This window comes from Miniopterus schreibersii (genome assembly GCF_964146895.1).
Source record: "Miniopterus schreibersii genome assembly, chromosome: 16".
Classification (NCBI taxonomy): Eukaryota; Metazoa; Chordata; class Mammalia; order Chiroptera; family Miniopteridae; genus Miniopterus; species Miniopterus schreibersii.
Window position 1 is genome coordinate 38,257,492 of NC_138116.1, and position 20,204 is coordinate 38,277,695.

Genomic DNA, 20,204 nt, shown 5'->3' on the forward strand with positions numbered 1-20,204 from the left:
GTTTACCCATCTCCAGATGTTTTACTCACAGCTCCAGCTTCAGTCTTGGCTGTCACCTTCCCCCCTTCCCTGCTCTGCACTGTTGCTTTCACAAAGGACTCCTTAGGATCCACCACAAACACTGATGATTTGGCATCAAAAGGCTTGTTCTGGGCTTCAATTCGCTCCTTTTCAGACTTTCGGAGGTAAGGAGCAGCCTCCCCAAAAATAGCCATCTCAGAGTCGGAACTCATGGCTGCAGGTTATTGATGGCAGCCCAGTGGAAGACTCTGGCAGAAGAAGAAAAGAGTATAGAAATTCAAAAACTGGACCATTAGATTCACATTTAAAATAAAACATCACATGATTTTCTAACCACTTTGCTGTACATCTGAAACTAATACAGAATAATATTGAATGTAAACTGTAATCGAAACAAAAAGAAAAATTAAAACAAAGAGAAAGAAAACATTTTTAATTCACTGACCCTTTGAGCCCTTAGCATTGCATTAGTATGACCACCTCCCTGGTTTGGCTAGGGGTGAAATGTCAGTGTCCGTGTTCTGTGCCAGTGCTGACAGACACTTAATCATGCCTTTGGAAAGATACTATTGTAATCTGGCTCACCTACTCTATGATATTGAAGTTGCTTTCTGAGTTTCATTAGTTATGTATATTAACTTTTTTAGCTGCTTATTATTTACTGGCTTATACAGAACACAAAGCTAAGATGATGGCAGGGCATTCCCCATCTCTTTCACATATTGCTCTTATCTTCCAGTTGGGTTACAGGTACCTTGCAGGCAGGGAGCACTTTTCCCTTTATGGCACTCTTCACACCTTTAGAACACATGCTGTATACAGCAAATAGCTCAAAGCTGACTTTGTGAGTAAAAAGAACTAGAAATATGTTGCTAAAAAAATTCTAGGAACTATTTTGTATGTGGTGAAAATCTTTTCATTCTATATTTGGATTTTCAAAGACTACCTACCTAACAAAGGAAAGCAAAAATGTTAGGGCTTTGTTTTGCATCATTTTGTTAAAATGCATTCTATTATTCATCAGTTTCTCTTGTTCCTGTACCATTGTTTTGACAAACTCAACTTTTTCACCTCTTTAGTATTTCTTAAGATAAAATGTTATTACCTATATTTCTTGCTTTATTACTGATACAAAAATTTTTCTTTCAAGATTCGTCTCTTACCACTTTAACATTCATTAGTCCTGTCAATAATGGTCATAGGTAACCTATTTCATAATAATAAAGAATATTTTACAGGAAAACTTAAAACACTTGGGCAGACTTTTCCACATTTTCCCATTCTAACTACATGATTAGAGTGACACAATTAAAACACTTTGTCTTGCTGAAAATGTTCATCATCATTTTCCATATTATATTTTTTTAATTTCCATTTTACAGACTGTGAAACAACATGCAGATTTAAGCCACTTTCCAAGGCAAGGATTCAATCCATTCAGGCAATGTCTCTAGGATTTTTATATTACATAGTGCTGAGTAAAAGCTGTAGTATAGGAAATTTACATTTTCTCTGTAAATTAATAACACTGAATTGTTGTATTGCATGTTATAATTCAGTTATTTAAAAGACAAACTACAATGTTGGAAATAGAAAAAATTATGTATAAAACTCCTAAAGACTCCGGGGAAGCATTTTCATATGTGATAAAGGACATAAATGCATAAGAAACCAGTTTCTAATGTCCCCCTCAGAATTTTTCAAGGGAAGCATTATCAGCCATGAAATTGAGATACTTTTATTTTATAACCCTGAGCACTCTCCAAACCACTGCAGATTTCTTGCACCCTTTGAGGAATGAGAAAAAGGCAATATCTTACCTTAGAACTGCAGCCTTGAAGTGGTCAGAACTGCAAGGAAAAGAACAAATTTCTTCTGAATTCTAACAATTCCCAATAATAGCATGCATAATTCTTAACTGAGAACCAGGAAATGACTGGGAACACTCAAACATCTAATTAAAATTGCTGCGGAGTAAGTTGGTGCCTCACTGGAAGGGCTGCCAGGGGCACTGGGAGCCAGCATGTGTGGCATGCATGAGGGCAGCCAGACATCCCTTCGGACAGAGCCCTGTCCTCACACACACTTACCTTGAGGCTTTCTGAGGAAAGACAAGTCATACTCATTCCAAGGGTACTTTTATAGGATCAAATATGGAAAACACGTAGCCTCCTCCTCTTTCATAAAACATATTTGGCAAAACATGTTTTTGGCAATGAAGGTCTCCAAGCACAACTCCATATTAAAGATGTTTGGATATAATTAGAAATATTTTCTCTCACATTGGGTTAAGTATATGAATCAATCTCCTATAAATAATTTGAGTTGTTGGCAATCTGAAAGCAATCTGCCTTTGGAGTAATGTAAGGTGTTGTTTCGGAGACAGCTCTGGTCTGGAATCCCTGCACTTTTTGCCTGCTGCTCTTCTGTTTCACTGAGTCAACCATGTGAAGTCTTATCAACTGCCTGCACAATTGCAGATGCTACCTTAGGGAAGGACGTTTCTGCTTTTTACTAAAGAATTGCTAAAAGATCGTTAGTTCCTCCCAAGAATGCATGCTTTTTTTTTTCTCTCCAATTTATTGTTTTTTTCAAGAATGCTTGGAAATTTCATTTTAAAACTTGCTTCATGAAGAGCAGCCAGAGATAGCCTCTATTGTTTTCCTAGTCAGTCGCCTTGGATTTATTGTCACATCATACCACTCCCACTTCAGACTTGCTCCAAAACTGGATTGCCTCTCGAGCTGAGATGTCCTGCTTCTCGAGTTTGTTTGGGGTTTTTTTGTTTGTTTGTTTGTTTTTGTTTTTAATGCAAGTTGCTTGTGAAACATTGTTTCCTCTATAAAACTTAACATAGGAAAATATTAGAAAAAAGAGCTTTTCTGTGTTTAAAAATACAGCAACTATGACTTCTCTACCATCTGCTACCCATGGTATATATTTCACATTTTGCTTACAAACAATATCTAAACATTGTTTTCTATTCTAATTTTTAATTTAAAAATATTTGTGTTATTGTCTCTGGGGCTTTGCATCTCTCTGTCAGCATTCTGTCTGGAATTGACACCAGGTTTGCTTAACATAGCCTGCTTTATGATCATTCCTGTATTATTGTGCTTATATTTCAATCAATTTAATAGACATAGGTTGCCTTATGAAAGCAGATGCCTGGAGACACTGGTTGTAATGGTCACATGATAGTATTAGTTAGAGACCATCTAATCCATGTCACTCATCTTCTTAATAATGCAACTGAAATCCAAAGAATAGAAGAGAATTTTCACAAATCCCACAGTAATCTAGATCCTGGCCACCTGATTGCAATCCAGTGTGCTTGCTGGTAACACTCTCCTACCTGGAGTAGATTAAAGCCATCAGAAAGGGTTTGAAAGGAGACGTTCTTCTGAGAGAGGCATCCCTAACCAACTCTTAATCCTCTTTGTTATCACAGGTACATCATTTTATTTTATTACACATTCGTTTTTCTTTCTCAGGCATTTGGAAAATGTGGGCAGTGATTCTCAGGAAAACATTTTAGTAATGTTCTCAATAGGATTTGATGGGAATTGTAAGAGCCTTTTGACCTGCCCTGGATAGATTTTTTAAAAGTCGAAAGAAAGACATCACTTTTAACCTTTATTGCCAAGTTAGGAGGCACGGAAGCATCACAGGTAATGTGGGAACAAGTAAAAGAGAGGCCAAGGGAGTGAGAAGGGCAGTCCCACACCCTTCCTCATGCCAGAGCTACCTGCTAAACTCCTGCACGTCCAACCTGAGTTATTGTCTCAGTGCTGTTTCACCCAGTGTGCCCTCGCTTTCTTTCCAGATGAAGGCTACCCTTCAGCTTTCCCTTTACGCTGTCCAAGAAGGTTATATTTTTGGCTGTGGATCTTAACTGAAACTAGGTTAAAAATCAGTCCTGTAGGAAAACTCAGTAATTAAGAGTGCTCCTGCTGTCTGTTTTTTGCCCTGAACTCATACTCATCATTATGTGTGTTGAATATATATTTAAATAATCTATTTTGAGATTCTTATTTTATAGATTATACAGGAGGCCACAAAGTCTTGGAACATCGGCTAATAAATAGCTTATTGATATTATATTACAATATATGAATACTATTCTCTTTGTATCCAAACTTTATAGCCACCCTGTAACTTTCATAGGGAGGTCCCATTTCACTCTTTCATGTCATACCCCTTATCTAATGCACATACAGTGAATATATAGTATAATGGTATTAATGATGAAAACCTTCATGTGCTAATAGTAATACTTTGGATTTGTATTCTTGATAACAGTTATTAAGCAAGGAGAGTTAATGGTATATTTTAGTCTGAATCCCCTATGTGAGAATATAGCTAGCGCCTTTCTTTGCATAGACCTGAAAATTAGGTTCATATGAGGAGAAGCAGAAGCTTTCTAAAACCCTACTATATCCCAGTATGAGGGAAAGGTTAAAAAGAAATACAAATAACTTCCAGATTTCTGTTAATCAGAACTGGCTTCTCTAATAAGCCACAACTTTATCTTCTTAAAGTATTACTATAGACCTAAAATAAAAGTGAATCCATAACTACTTCTTAGTGGTAGGTTGAATGTAATTGTTTGATAGTCTTGTGATTATTCAAGCTTTGACATCGATTTAGGAGAGAGAGAAAAGACCAGTCTAAGGATATTATTTGCAAAGTGCCCTATGCTTTTATTTCCTTTGCAATAGGGTGGAATAGACAGTAATTACAGATAGACATGACCAAAGACTTCACATTTTGTGCTTCTCTTCAGTCATTCCATAGCATCGGGGCACGATCACTCTTCATTTATGATTTTTGTGTGAACCTCACGGCTCTTCACCCGCAGCTTGTTAACCTGGGACTCCGCGATGTCAGCCCGTTCCTCGGCTTCCTCCAGCTCATGCTGGAGCTTGCGGAATTTCGATAGATTTGTATTGGATTGTTCCTCCTGAGAATAAAATGGAATTATAAGAAACCCACACTGTGCATCTTTCTAGACTCTCCAGGCCTAAGGGGAAAACAGACTTGGCATCTACAGAGAAGTTAAAATACTCAACAGGAAACTTATCTTGGATTCTGCTTGTTATTGAAATGAACTTTATGACTTACTTGGAACTTGGTGTCTCACAAATAGTCACATCCATATTTTTGCAACCAAAACATATTAAAAGATACATACCACAAGTATAGCAACAAAAAGTGTAAGAGCAGAGAAGAAGGCAAGAATCTTAAAGTCATGTTTGTTAATGCTTGCTATAAGACGACTGTTTGCTTGAGTTAGATATTCTTAATCATATTAAGAATGAATATCTTTCTTATTTAAAAATATTTTTTAGAGAGAGAGAGGAAGGGGGAGAGAGAGGGAGAGAGAGAGATAGGAAGGAAGAGAGAGAGAGAAACATCTATGTGAGAGCGAACATCTATCAGCTGTCTCCTGCACGCCCCCTATTGGGGGATCAAGCTTGCAAGCTGGGCATGTGCCTTGACTAGGAATCAAACCAGCAATCTTTTGGTGCTTGGGATGATGCCCAACCAACTGAACCACTTTGGCTAGAGCAAGGATGAATTTCTTAACAGTTTCTTTAACTTGAAAAAATGTTGAATTTTATAATATATCATTTGTCACATTTTAATACAATCACTTTTTTTCTCCTTTTTTTGGATGTAATGATTCTATTGACAGATTCCTAATATTAAGTAGTCCTTCCATTGTAGGAATTGAGCCTATTTAATCACTGATGGACAATCCTATGAATAAATATGGGTTTTAGCAGCTTAGTAATTTATTTTTACTATAATTATACTCATCAGTAAAACTGCCTTTAGTCCTCCCCCCCCACTTCTCTCATGGACAAGGTTTGGTATGAGGGTTATGTGAGCTTCTTCAAATAATTTCAGAATCTTTTCACTTTTTCCCGTGCTCTGCAACAGCTATCATAGCTTAGGGGTTACCTGTTACTTGAAGTTTTGAAAGACCTATCTGGAGCTGAGCTCATTTTCAGAAGTAATTCTGAAATAACTTATTCAGCCAACTTACTAATTTATGTTCTGCTATCAAAATCACCAATTTCTTCTAGATTTCAATTTTGTTGACAGGTTTATATTTTACATTTAAAAAATGTAAACCTACTTGTATGGCTTGTCTACTTTCTCATTTCTAATGTTGAGAATTTTTATTTTCTTTCTCTTTTTCCTCGATTAAGCTAGACATAAGTGTATTTATTTTATTACTATTATTTTATTAACTCCCTAGAAACTATCAGCTATTACTGAAATTAGCAAGTTAGAATATAGTGCACTCATTCATCAGTTTCTACCTTTATCTCTAAGAATACTTCTTACTTTCATTATTAATATTTATAATTTATTTATTAGAATTTCAGTTTATTCATTTATATTTATTTTTATTCATAACAAAAGCATATAAAGCACCGAATTGACCTCTGAGGATAGCTTTGACTATATTCTATAAGTTTGTAAAAATAGCATCTTCCTTGAAATTTTATATATAATTGATAAATATTCAGTAAGTATGTTTTTTATTTCCAATTTAACCCAAAAATATTTAGGAATGTTAGCTTCTTAATATTTAAGCACTTGGGAATTTGTGTATATATTTCTCATTACTTTACAATTTTATCATGCTGTGGCTAGAAAATGTGGCCTGTATTAGTTCTGCTTTGAAATGTTTGAGGTTTCTTTGTGGATTGAAAATTTACTTTTAAAATCAAGCTATTAGTGTTATAAATAATAAGCAATAAGTATAAAAGGGCACAAAAGTTTTTAAGAAGTGCTTTCTCTATAAAGCAGGTAGCTTATTTACTACAAGAAGTAGTAAATCTAATTATTTATTAGCTGTTCTTCACAGGGGACTTGTCTCTTCCCTTCTGTCTTAAAGATACTTACAGCCTCCTCGGCTTGTCTCTTGTAAGATTTCACCTTTGCCTGAAGTTTATCTACCAAGTCCTGAAGCCTGAGAATATTTTTCCGATCTTCTTCTGTCTGAAAGATTATAAAAACCATAGAGCTTTACTTCTAAAGTACATGACCCATGTTATCATTGCATATGAGTGTTTCACATATATATGGAGGAGAGCTTAGCTGATAAAAATTATTGTTGTACCTGGTAAGTGAGTTCCTTCACTCTCCTCTCATGTTTGCGCAGACCTTTGACAGCTTCAACATTACGCTTTTGCTCACTCTCAACCTCCCCTTCAAGCTCACGCACCTGCAAATTAATAGGCTCTTAAGAACTTTGATCTAATGAGGCATTGGGAGCAAATGGAAATAGATATTGAGATACCCACTCTGGCCTCCAGTTTCTGGATCTGCTTCTTCCCACCCTTCAGGGCCAGCTGCTCAGCCTCATCCAGGCGGTGCTGCAGGTCCTTCACCGTCTGCTCCAGGTTCTTCTTCATCCGCTCCAGGTGGGCACTGGTGTCCTGCTCCTTCTTCAGCTCCTCGGCCATCATGGCCGCCTGGTTAGGAATAAGACGTAATCAGTTGAGGGAGCTGAGCTAGCTCATCAAGATTCAAGTTTGCCCACCACTGCATTGCCCCCTTCTCACATCAGTGATGGCCTTCTTGGCTTTGTCTTCAGCATTGCGGGCTTCCTGGACAATGTCTTCCATCTCTGCTTGTATTTGGGTAATGTCTGTCTCCAACTTCTTCTTGGTGTTGATCAGGCTGGTGTTCTGTTTAAAAATAAGTTATAAATTTTTTTATCATGTTATCTCTTAGTGGTAGCTAATTTAAAAAAAAAAATTCAGATAAAAATTTACAAGTCAAATAACCTTTAATATTGTTTTGTTATGTAGTACAATTAAATAGAAATGTTATAGGATATTCAGCATCTTCATAGTTCATAATTAGGCCAAATATTTTTATAATTTTATAATTTTATAACTGCTACTTACCACTGAGACCATTCACAGGCATAAAATTATAACTAGTATTGAAACATTTCATTTCTCTACACTAAAACTGTCAATATTGATAGCAGGACAATAAAGATGTTAACACAAAATAACATGGGTAGCCTTAGAATATTATAGGAAGTAAATCAATAACTTATGCAAAACAAGAGAGCAAAAGATTTCTCAATCATACAGTGAAAATTTGGTAGAAGTATAAAACCTGGTAGTCAACTATAAATTTAAGCTTATATTTTCTGGGACATATAGGCATTTATTAAAGGCGAGTTCTTTGTGCTGAATCCCACCTGGGTGTGAAGAAGCTGGACACGCTCACTGGCATCCAGCAGCTCCTGTTCTGCGATTTTCCTGCTCCTCTCAGTCTGCTCCAGAGTGGCCCTCAGCTCCTCAATCTCGGCCTGCAGCAGGTTGGCTCTGCGCTCAACCATGGCCAGCTGCTCCTTCAGGTCCTCCTGGCCCCGGAGAGCATCATCCAGATGTAGCTGGGTGTCCTGTGGAATGAATACCAGTGAGACATCTTGTGCTCAGGGTTTCAGACACCCAAACTGCCCTGGGGCCATCTCTTGACCCCACTTACCTTGAGAATGCCTTGGGTGTTCCTGTAGTTCCTCAGGGCCTCAGCAGCCATGCGGTTGGCATGGTTCAGCTGGATTTCCATTTCATTAAGATCTCCCTCCATCTTCTTCTTGATCCTGATGGCATCATTCCTGCTCCTGATCTCAGCATCCAGCATGCTCTGCATGGACTCCACGACTCTAATGTGGTTTCTCTTCAGCTGGTCAATTTCCTCATCCTTTTCAGCAATTTTCCTGTCAATTTCAGACTTGACTTGGTTCAACTCCAGCTGGATGCGCAGGATCTTTCCCTCTTCATGTTCAAGAGATGCCTTAATGACAGCAAGTGTGACATTAGGGGGAATGGAAACATGTAGAAGTTTTTCTACACACCTTTTCTTTCATAAATTTTGCGCTTTTTATCTTTTTATTGAATCTGTGTGGATGGGCCTAATTCTTTTCTGAATTTGTTTATAATGTACAATTTGACCTGTACCTCTGCTTCCTCTAAAGCAGCCTGAAGTTCAGACTTTTCTTGCTCAATTTGCTTCTTTATTTTCTCCAGTTCATGGATGCGTTTCCCTCCTTCTGCAATCTGCTCCGTGAGGTCAGAAATCTCCTCTGTTGTTTGGGTAAAAGACAGGTAGAGATTTGATCAGACAGAGGAGATAAGAGAAAGGCTTCTTCAAGGCATGGATATTATTGAAAGGGGAAGGGACTCACGCTGCAAGTTTTTGTTCTCCCGTTTCAAAGTTTCTAGCTGATCCAAGGATTCCTCATAGGCATTCTTCATCTTGAACAGCTCAGTGCCAAGAGAGCGGGCCTCCTTCTGGGAGGCCTCGAGCTCAGCATGGGTTTCCTCATACTTCTGTTTCCATTCTGCCAGGATCTGAAAAACCAAGAGTGGTTACCTGCTGTAAAGGATGGACCAAAATAGTGGATAGCAGAGGCTGCTGCAGAAATTACCTTGTCAAAGTTCCTCTGCTTTTTGTCCAGGGCTGCACAGGCAGCATTAGTTCGCTCCACATCAAGCATGAGGTCCTCCACTTCATTCTGGAGCCGCTGCTTCGTCTTCTCAAGGGAGGCGCACTTGGCGTTCACGGCTTCTACATGTTCCTCAGCATCCTGCAGACGCTGGGCCAGCTTCTTCCTTGAAGATTATACATATTTGTGGAGAGAAATGAACCAAAACAAGAATTATGAACTGCTGTCACACTGAAAGGTATTAGAAACTTCATATTAAAAATAATCGTATTAAAAATATCATTCATTCATTTGACAAATATTGACGAGCTCCTGTTATGAACCAGACACTGGGTACACAGCAGTGAACAGGACAGAAAAGGTCCTTGTCTCATGAAGCTTTCAAACAAGTGAAACAGAGAAACTATAAGCAAGTGCGAAAATGTATAATAACATATTGCTGATACAAGTGCAATGAAGAAAAATAAAACAGAGTAAATGGTGAGCAACTGTTCTAGATAGTTAGGGAGGGGCCCTCTGAGAAGGTAGCATTTGAGTCAAGATCTAAAAGAAGTCAGTGTGAACTGGTGGGAGATCTGGGGTAGAGTATGCCTGGCAGAGGGACCAGCAAGTGTAACACCCTGCAGCACCAATGAGCTGGTGTGCTTGACCCACAGCAGTAAGGCCTAATTATCTGTATAATTATGTGGTGTTCTTCATTTCCTTAACTAGATTTAGGCTAAGAGGGCAGAGATCACCTTTGCTTTATTCATGTCTTTTCAGAGGGCTCAACAGTGCCTGGCAAATAGGAGCTAATTAATGAACATTTGTGGGCCAATTTATGGACTCTTCAGAGGTTGTATCTTTCTGATTCAATATTCAAAGTTTTCCACACATTCTGTCATATCTGCCCACATACTTGGCCTCCTCCAGCTCCTCTGTGCGCTGGATGGCGTCCGTCTCGTATTTGGTTCTCCACTGGGCAACCTCGGTGTTGGCCTTGGACAGCGCCCTCTGCATTTCAGCCTTGGATTCCTGCTCCTCCTCATACTGTTCCCGCAGCAGGTCACAGTCGTGGCGGGCTGACTGCAGGGCGTGGGCCAGGGCGTTCTTGGCCTGTGGAAATAGTTACATCTTCATTTTACTGCATATTTAAATATTTAATTATTAAGCTTCAAAATCTTTAAAAAGCTGATGTAATGGACTCCAATTAGGATCAGATCATGGGGAAAAAATGAGTCTTATAATACTAGTTACCTTTATCTCTTCTTCAAGTTGCCTCTTTAATTCTTCAATCTGTTGAGTAAATGCTTGTTTGCCCCTTGATAACTGAGACACCAATGCTTCTTTTTCATCTAGCTGACGTGAAAATTCACCTGATAGGCAGATGAAATAACACCATTTTTTTTAAAGTGAAGAAAAATTTTGCAGGCCTATATTAGAAATTTTAACTTTTAACTCCCCCCTCCCAATTGAGTGCTCAGATGATTGAATTATTTATCGACATCTACATGCTTAATGTTAATTTTCTGAGTTTTATGATGAAACTTACATATTAATCTGAACAAATAAATACAACTTAAATTTTTTGTTTCCTCCATAATTTATTCTTTCAAGGTTATATGATACTGTGTAAAAGCTGGTGATAACATTCAGAGAAGGGAGCTAAAGTGCTTAATTCTACATAGTCCCATTTTATAAGACATGTTAGAAACTGGGTTATCCATTGCCCTACTCAGGAATTTGGTTCACTGTGATATAGATAAAAAGAAGCTTGGTCTAAAACAGAAGCCCTGGACCCATGTTGAAGTGATTCCTAACCCCAAACATCTTCTCAGTGTGGCCAGATACTCAAGGCCTTACTGGAGCAGTCCTATTGAAGCCTTCATCTCCAATGTTGTCCTCAAGAGACCTTGCAAGTAGATTGAGAGTCTGAGCTGTTCAGTGATTCACCCATATTCTCAGTTACTTTTATTAGGCTTTCACAGCACCAAATCAGTTGTTTTTAACTACATCATCTCCACTCTTAGGCAGCAAAGAAGAGGAGGGAGTTACCAGATTCTGTCTGCAAGCGGCCCCTCTGGGTGGTCAGGTCATTGATCAGCCGCTGATGCTCTTCTTCTTTCGATTTCAGTTCACTCACTTGGTCCTCTAGAGTGCGGCACATTTTCTCTAGGTTTCCCTTGTGAGAAGAAGCAAAAGGGGTAAATGAAGACATTTTAACATAATCTTGTTCTAGCTACAATTTCTTCTAAAACAGAAAAATATTTATTTTTACAAATGAAATAAATCAAATTCTCTTATATGCAAAATGATATAGATGGAATTTTTTCTTTATATTTTATGATTGCTGTCCTAGGTTGAAAATATACATCAGGATTTTTAAAAAGCTAATCGTGAAGCTCTGTACAATATATTTTTTTAAATTAACGATTATGGTCTAAATTTAAGGTTCTGTAAGAATTTTATGCTGTATTTTCTAAAAGCATGTTCACAAATATTTCACTGCCTTTATGTTGAGTGACACTTTGCTTATTGGATAATTGAGACTGTTAGAGATCTGTATTCTTCAGTTGGAGACCTGGAGAACACAGATGGCCTATGTTCAAAGTTGGTGCTTTTATTTATTAATGGTATGATGGGGCCAATGTGCTTAAGTTCTTTGACTTCAGTTTCTTCATATGTTCAGTAGAAATAATACAAATACTAATATCTTTCTTACTAAACTCTTAGATTACTGTACAGAACAAATGACATAATGTGTGTAAAGTGCCTGTGCATTTATGATGTGTACATAAAGGATTGTTGTTGTTAAACAATTTCCCACACTCTGTAGTACCTTGGCTTTAGAGACTATTTCTACATTACTAGCGAGGTCGTCGATCTCCATCTTCATCTCACTCTTCTCCTTCTCCAGCTTCTGCTTGACCCTCTGCAGGTTGTCTATCTGCTCCCCAAGTTCAGCCACACTGTCTGCGTGCTTCTTCCTCAGCGTGGCCGCCGTGGCTTCGTGCTGCAGGGTGGCCTCCTCCAGGTCCCTGCGCATTTTCTGGAACTCAGCCTCCCTCTTCTTGTTCATCTCAATCTGGGCTGAAGTTGCCCCACCAGCTTCTTCCAGACGCTCACTGATCTCCTCCAGTTCCCGGGAGAGGTCCGAGCGCTGCTTCTCTGCTTTGGCCCGAGAGGCCCGCTCTGCCTCGATTTCCTCCTCCAGCTCCTCAATGCGAGCCTGGGAATGATGAAAAACACAAACTTAGCTTGTGTTAGTAATTTTGTCATGTTGAGTTCCACTGATGGAAACCAGATACTTACCTGTAACTCCTTGATCTTCTTCTGCAGCTGCATCCCAAGGGCCTGTTCGTCTTCAATCTTGCTTTGCAGATTGCTCATTTCAAACTCTTTCCTTTTTGAAAAATAGCAAAATATAACAATTGAGTCCATATCCACTACTGGAAGCAATTTCATAAGTAATTATTTTATACTTACTTCTTTAACTTTTCATCAAGTTGTTGTTTTTCATTTTCAATGTCCATTATGGATTCTTGGGCCAACTTGAGGTCACCTTCAAGTTTCCTCTTAGCCCTTTCTAGGTCCATGCGAAGTTTCTTTTCTTGCTCCAAGGACCCTTCAAGCTAAACATAAATAATGTTGAGTCAAAAGGCTTGCTTAGCCTTAAAAAAAAAAAAAAATACTTTCTTGATAATCCTCACATCATCCACTTGCTGCTCTAGCTTGATTTTAGCTTTGGTCAGTGTGTTGACTTTGTCTTCTTCTGCCTGCAGGTCATCCAGGGTCTGCTGGTGGGCCTCTTGGAGGGCCTTCTTCTCCTTGGTCAGCTTGGCGATGGTTTCGTCGAGACCTGCCATCTCTTCTGTGAGGTTTTTCACCTTAGGAAGTAAAAATACTTTGCATTACATGCTGTATTTTGGTGAATTCAGTTTTATGTTTGTATTCTATTATAATAATAAAAACATAAGCTTTTCTTATATATATTTCATACCTTGTTCTCTGTGGCGTGCTTTTCTTTCTCAACCTTGGCCAGAGTCAGCTCGAGGTCGTCAATGTCTTTCTTGAGCTCTGAACATTCATCCTCCAGCTTCCTCTTCTTGGCCGTCAGCTCGGCATTGATCTCTTCCTCATCCTCAGCTCTCTCTGTCACCTCCTTGATTTTGGCTTCAAGCTGGATTTTGGTTTTGATCAGCTGGTCACATCTTTCCTCTGCATCAGCCAAGCTTTCAGCTTCCTTGATTTGGTAACAAAATAAAAATTGGGAAGAAAGAGTGAAGCATTTCCAATTATAATAGTGTAAATTTCTGCTGCTCTTTGAGTTTAAACTTTTATGAACCATCTGCTGTGTGCAATGCAGGATATTCTGCATTGTCGAAAAAAACAAAATGTATTAGATATTGTCTTGGTTCTTTAGCACAGTATACACTTGTCCCTTGGTAACCACGGGGAATTGGTTCTAGGTCCCCCTCACAGGTATCAAAATCCACAGATGCTCAGGTCCCTTATATAAAATGGCATAATATTTTCATATAACCTATGAACATCCTCCCATATACTTCTGTAGATTACTTGTAATACCTAATACAATGTAAATGCTATATAAGTAGTTGTTATACTACATTTTTTAGGAAATAATGACAAAAAAGTCTGTACATGTTTAGTACAGACACAACCATCATGGGCCTATCTATATAGTAAGTCAGCAATAACGTAAAATTTTTTCTAATATTTTCAATTTACAGTTGGTTAAATTTGTAGATGGGAACCCATGGATTTGAAGGGCCAACTGTATTCTACAATAGATTAGAAAACCTATCCCCTAAAAGCTACATTAATTCAGAAAGCAATTAGTGACATAAGATTCAGAGAAATTATATCAGAGATGGTTTTGTGACTGAAATGGCATTTGAGTTGGGCCTTGACAGATAAGTAGGATTTGGTTTTTGGAAATCAATTTATTGGGGGAAAGAGTAGGAAGAGAGAAGGCATTCCATCAGGAGAAATTCAGGATGCAGCTGCTACTAAACTATTTCTCTCTATGATACTGTAGGATGATCCTGATCATGCTCTAAATTCAAGTTGAGGCAGAAAGTAATCAAGAAATTCCTGGCAACATGCTATGTTTCCAATTAAGAAGGTTGGGGGTATACAGGAAATGAGAGAGAAATTGATACGTTCATTTATCAGTGAGTCTCCATATCAGCCTTTGAATACATAAAGGAATAAAGTGTGCAGCATACAGCCATGGGGTGGAGATAATGGTGTAGGACAGATTCTAAGTTATTCTCTAGGGACAACAGAAAAAATTCAGGAAATATTTGAAGAGTGTGGGGGCAGAAAAAAAATACCCATCTGTAATCTAGAAGAAGGAGTTGTTATGCCTCGAAATCTGACAAAAGAGAACAATCTTAACAGGAAAAATACATGATTTTGTAATGAGTAAATTATGCCAGACCAATTCCTTTCAAACCAAATGAAAGGCAGTCTTAAAAATTACACATCAGAGTTGATGGAAGCAGCTCTAAAAGGACTGGTTCAGGAGTGAGCAGTGAACAGGCTGGAGGGAGGAGGAGCCGGCTGGGAGGCAGGCAGAGCGGCGCGTGCTGCGGGAACCTGCGTGTGACGGGGTGGACGCTGCCTGTGGAGCTGGATGAAGGGATGGAAGGTCTGAGTCTGGGGTCAATAATGAGCAGCAAGTCAGTAAAACTTGGCGGAGCAGACCGCTGTTTGTCAGCTGGCTGCATCGGGATGCAAGATCCATGGACATTTAGAAGTTGAAGGAAGTTTCAGAGAAAAAAATCACTCTCTCCATGCTGTCCTCCCCTTAATATTCTATTTGGGATAGTTTTATATTAAAATCACTTTCAAGAACTGTCTTCAAAGGAAAATAGGTAATAAATCCTGTAATTTGATGAAAATGTAAAATGGAAGACAACATTCTACCTCAGTACTATCTCATTGCTCTGATGCTGGTTTGTGGGTGCTTATCGGGCAATGAAGGAATATTTGGACTTTATTAGTACAATCGGAATGCTTTCACTTTCCCCCTACAGTGTGTCTCCCACAGTGACTACCCAACTTAATGTCACTAGTGACCAGACACCTGCATCTTGATTAGCATTGTCTAGGATAATACCACTACTTACAGACTGAACTTGGAGCTGCAGGTCATTTTTCTCTTTCAGGAGTGACACCATTTTTTCTTCAAGTTCCTTCCTTTTTGCCTCTGACTTGGCAAGTTCTTCCTTGGTCTTCTCAAACTCTTCCTTCATGGTGGCCATCTCCTTCTCGGTCTCCGCACTCTTGAGGAGGGGCTTGATCTTGAAGAAGAGCTTCATCCAGGGCCAGTGCTTGACGTTCATGAAGGAGCGGACATTGTACTGGATGCAGAAGAGGGCTTCCCTGAAATGGCACAGAAATACCAGTGTGGGCCGATGCAAGTTGGATATTGTGTGGATGATGAAATTAGATGAGATCTTGGCAGTGAGAGTTGGAGGTGCTGCCCCTCAACTTCTTTCAAAAGCATAGATGAAAAAAATTGGTTTTGTGGTGATGGTCAAGGACTTGCTAATCACTTATTTCTCTAATTTAGTGCTCCTCAAACTCTGCTGTACACAAGAATCATCTGAAGGGCTTATTAAAATATTGGTTCCTGGACCTTATCCCCAGAGATTCGGGTTCAGAAGATCTGAAGTGAAGCCTAAAAATTTGCATTTTTATCAAGTTTAAGACTCTGATGATGCAGATCCAACACCCTCTGAGGGGTATGGCTCTGTGAGAACACAAATAAGAGCAATGAAGAAGAACTAGCCCCTGAGGGATGTGAGACACGAGATAAAGGGACTCATTAAAAACATAGAATTTCTTTGAAAGTCTCTGGTTTTATATTTTGATATTGTATGAATTTTCCATTCTACTCTATAATATCATCACATTTGTTTTAATCTAAATTATTTTTAAAAATTAATTACCCTCATATTTAGGGAATTAACTGCCCAAATATATATCTGGTGGGTCATGACCACTCTTATTATTTTTAATGAAATAGAATACACTAGAAAATATTAGCATAACTACAGGTGATAGAAATAACATTTGTGTAATGTAAATTATTTATATATTTACACATCCATACATATATGGATGGATGTGCAGATGACAAATAGAAAATGCATTTCTCACTATGGGTCCCATTCACATGCATCCTGCACTTTGAGACACCTAACTCTTTAGTCTTGGATCTCCGTCCTTGCGTCATTAGATCACTAGAAAGCTATGTATCTTGGTGACGTTGTAGTAGCTTACTGAAAGAAAATTTTCACAGATAAATGCCCTTAATATTTGAAATAATGATAGTTTGATAATAGAAAGGATCAGATGGGAGAAGTTGTTTCTGTGTCTTCTTGTATAAAACCACTGTTGAAAATACTGTCTGCTATGCAGTTCAATGTATCTTATTTAATCATCCACCCAATAAATTCGTATTAGGACCAAGTGCTAGGGAAAATTTTGTTTCTGCTTACTCACCGGTATATTTTCTCTTGTTAGCTAAGAACACACACTTTATGCTTCTCTCTGTATATTTATATTTTTATTCAAACACTCAGAATGTGTTCCATGGTGATGATCTCTACCTAAGTATCTCTCCACTTCAGTGCAGGACTCATATTGATTCCTTATTACTTTGGTGGCCTTATTACCTCTGAGTCTTAACTATAAGCTACCTCAAACGTGTTTCTGAAGAAGGAAGATGTGAATAAATAGTATGTTTATATACCTTCTCTCCACCATCTTCTGGTACTCCACTCTTGCCAAGTACCCTCTGCACCTGGCCTGGGTTCGGGTAATCAGCTGGGCCAGCTTGTCATCTCGCATCTCCTCTAGGAGCCCCAGAAGACCAGCTTTGAAAAAGACCTGTGCATGGGCAGAGTTGTAGATCAGAAACTTTACATCAAATTCAGAGGGATAGGAATAGCATCAGGTAGACTTCAGAGACTATTACCTTGGTGTGACCAAATTTATACTGAGTGTGGTCAATCTCGATGGATGCAAGGAGCTTCTCAGAAGCCTTCTTGCTATCAATGAATTGTCCTTCAGGGATGGCACTTGCATTTAGTACCTTGTATCTGTTAAAGTACATACAGTTTTTTAAAACTTAGTTTACTGATAGTAGCTAAGCATTAAATGATCCATTAAAAATCAGAGTTTTAAAAAAATTATTATATTTTGTTCACAGGAAGGACATTGTATATATGGATAGTCAGTCTGTGATTGACTTTTTTTATTCCATTTTACCATCCTGCATAGTTGTAACTTTCTGCCTCATTAGACCTTGTTCTCAGGAAAGGATGCTATTATCTTGTTCACATTAAGGAGTAGATGACTAATAAAACATAGCATATTATTCTCACTAGATGCATTTGCTTTTTAGGATCCTGAGTCCAAGAAAGCAAATTTTAATGAGGAATTTGGTAGAAAGTACTCTTTAGGTATGAAGAACTGTTCTAATCGCCTAAAATCAAACATAGGAATGCTTTAGGTCTTGGACACTGGGGTTCTCTGTCAATTTCTCCAGACCCAGACTTAGGAGAGACCAACTCCCTATAGGTGTACCCAGCCGCTTGTCCACTTTGCCACTTATTTGATGCTCAAGATGGACTTATCTAGGGAGGAGAAAAAGGAGCTGTTATTGTGACATGCTTCTGTGACACGCTGGAATACTAGTGTGTGAGAGAAAAAGACAAAGATGCAAAAGAAGTGGCAGAAAAGCACTTACTGATAGCTATACATGCATGGGCAAGTTCACTACTCAGCCACTGAACAACCATGTGCCTTTGGGTAAATAATTTAATTTCTTTCAGCCTCAGTTGATTTGTCTATAAAATGAGGTATTAGTAGTTCTTGCCTCTACTGAGTTTTTGTAAGGATTAAATGAGATAATCCAAATACATTAAGCACTCAAAAGGGGTAGTATTCATAATTATCAAAATTAATGTATACATCTATGAGCTAACCCAGAAGCTTCGTAAGTTCAATGAAAAGTCCACAGAGTACTTAATATGTGACCTATCTATATTTTAAAGGTGTTTTGAGACTTATAATTTTTTACTTTTTGTAGAAAATTAAAATAAATAGAGGCATATTTTCACGATTTTTTTTCTTGCATTAAATATACTTATACTAAACTTTAAGATACACCATAATTAGGAGAGTCTGACCTCTGTTTGAAGTCTGCATAAATGATTCTGCTTGGGAATCCCTTCCTGCAGATGCGGATGCCTTCCAGCACACCATTACACCTCAGCTGGTGCAGGACAAGTTCATGTTCCATGGCCCCTAAAAATACATATGTATTTCATCAAAGAGTTTGGTAAAAAGGAGCTATGGTCGTCATGCATTGTGTCTTCATTCTATAACTTCTTACCGGGAGTTTTTGTTTCATTGGGGATGATACACCGCACAAAATGAGGATGGGTACTTCTGAGGTTGGTCATCAGCTTGTTCAAATTCTCCTGTAGTCAGGAAAAAAAAATCCTGTTATCTCAGACTTGAGGCATGGTTCTGAGCATTTGGGTGATGTCTATAAAATCAGTGTCTATGGTTGAGTTGAGTATGGAGCGTTTTCACTTAAGGTAACACCTTGATATGCTTCTCCTGAGATGCAGTTTCTGCTGCAGTACTTCCTTCTCCACTTGAGTGTGTGGAAGTTACACACATAAAGCAGCCTGACACATGATTCTCTTTATTGTGAACAAGTACCACCTTTCTTCTACCCTCTGGACACCCGTACATATTTACAAGGCCCCTTGCCTTTCCGTGCTAGATGGTCACACTTTCTTCTAAACTCCATGGTTTTCCAAATAAGAAAATACAAGCCTGCATCACATTTGGACATTATAAATATGGTTCCCCCTTTCCAACTATATCAACGTTTAGGGCATAAATATTGACTATAAAGGAAACAATTCCACCAGTTATAATTGAGAATTGACTGGATTAAGAACAAGGATACCATAGTAGGGTGCTCATAGGCTAGCTGTTAGATTTTCGTTGGTCTTACTGATTATTTTGTCTCTCTGAGTACATGCCATTGCTTATTTTTATGACTCAACTACATTATGAATGGCAGAGTATAAAGTTTTATAAAATTTCCTATAAAATATTATTTATTATTTGGCTTAACATGAAAGATGAGCCAAAAATTCTGAGTAATTTAAAGCTTTTCACACCAAAGCTAGATTAACAGACATCACTAGTTAATGTCAGCCCTTTCCTAAATGACTTGTGAAAAGACCTTGTGATTTTAAAAACAAATCCCGAAAGTAACCGGGGAGTGTCAAGGACAACTTCCTTACCCTGAAAAGGGCGGACACCGTCTGGAAAGAAGAGCCCTTCTTCTTACCACCTTTCTTGCCACCACCACCACTTGCCTCTGGAGAAAGAATAAGAAAAGTTGTCATTCAAACACAGTTCTGAATCAACAGGGCTATTTCTTGCCTATTTGCTGATTTCTGTGCCGAAGTGAACATTATTTGATACCACTGGCCTCTCTGTTTGATCCTGAGTGAATCTTGTGTGCCAACTGAGTGCATCCATTTCTCTGTGATTTGTTTCTCCACCAGGAAATGAAGTGAAGGGCATTCATCTCAATATTAGGACATTTGGGGACACTACAATTTCAAAAATCATCAATAGAAACTAGAATTCA

General features: G+C 38.4%; 2 protein-coding genes across 4 annotated transcripts in view; both read right to left on the reverse strand.

The window, feature by feature from the left end:
• The window catches only part of LOC308546569 (myosin-1), a 28,007-nt gene extending 25,561 nt beyond the window's left edge, over nucleotides 1-2,446 (reverse strand). Inside the window, exons 1-3 of one of the 2 annotated variants that reach the window (XM_081115670.1) lie at nucleotides 2,112-2,446; nucleotides 1,842-1,871; nucleotides 30-269 (exon numbers count right to left, since the gene is read on the reverse strand). In XM_081115670.1, the coding sequence (XP_080971796.1) occupies nucleotides 30-233 (204 nt within the window). In that variant the 5' untranslated portion in view covers nucleotides 234-269; nucleotides 1,842-1,871; nucleotides 2,112-2,446. The other variant, XM_081115671.1, reaches the window with a different exon arrangement.
• A 173-nt stretch (nucleotides 2,447-2,619) lies between these two features.
• Nucleotides 2,620-20,204, reverse strand: part of LOC308546570 (myosin-2) — a 28,750-nt gene continuing 11,165 nt past the window's right edge. For both annotated transcript variants that reach the window (XM_081115673.1, XM_081115672.1), the window contains exons 17-40: nucleotides 19,852-19,928; nucleotides 18,921-19,008; nucleotides 18,715-18,832; nucleotides 17,499-17,622; nucleotides 17,274-17,410; nucleotides 15,643-15,898; nucleotides 13,488-13,730; nucleotides 13,198-13,374; nucleotides 12,974-13,119; nucleotides 12,800-12,890; nucleotides 12,327-12,716; nucleotides 11,543-11,669; nucleotides 10,745-10,863; nucleotides 10,407-10,603; nucleotides 9,491-9,674; nucleotides 9,248-9,413; nucleotides 9,021-9,145; nucleotides 8,548-8,856; nucleotides 8,258-8,461; nucleotides 7,605-7,730; nucleotides 7,344-7,514; nucleotides 7,160-7,264; nucleotides 6,943-7,038; nucleotides 2,620-4,984 (exon numbers count right to left, since the gene is read on the reverse strand). In XM_081115673.1, the coding sequence (XP_080971799.1) occupies nucleotides 4,832-4,984; nucleotides 6,943-7,038; nucleotides 7,160-7,264; nucleotides 7,344-7,514; nucleotides 7,605-7,730; nucleotides 8,258-8,461; nucleotides 8,548-8,856; nucleotides 9,021-9,145; nucleotides 9,248-9,413; nucleotides 9,491-9,674; nucleotides 10,407-10,603; nucleotides 10,745-10,863; nucleotides 11,543-11,669; nucleotides 12,327-12,716; nucleotides 12,800-12,890; nucleotides 12,974-13,119; nucleotides 13,198-13,374; nucleotides 13,488-13,730; nucleotides 15,643-15,898; nucleotides 17,274-17,410; nucleotides 17,499-17,622; nucleotides 18,715-18,832; nucleotides 18,921-19,008; nucleotides 19,852-19,928 (3,929 nt within the window). In that variant the 3' untranslated portion in view covers nucleotides 2,620-4,831. The remainder of the gene's footprint in view (nucleotides 4,985-6,942; nucleotides 7,039-7,159; nucleotides 7,265-7,343; nucleotides 7,515-7,604; nucleotides 7,731-8,257; nucleotides 8,462-8,547; nucleotides 8,857-9,020; nucleotides 9,146-9,247; nucleotides 9,414-9,490; nucleotides 9,675-10,406; nucleotides 10,604-10,744; nucleotides 10,864-11,542; nucleotides 11,670-12,326; nucleotides 12,717-12,799; nucleotides 12,891-12,973; nucleotides 13,120-13,197; nucleotides 13,375-13,487; nucleotides 13,731-15,642; nucleotides 15,899-17,273; nucleotides 17,411-17,498; nucleotides 17,623-18,714; nucleotides 18,833-18,920; nucleotides 19,009-19,851; nucleotides 19,929-20,204) is intronic.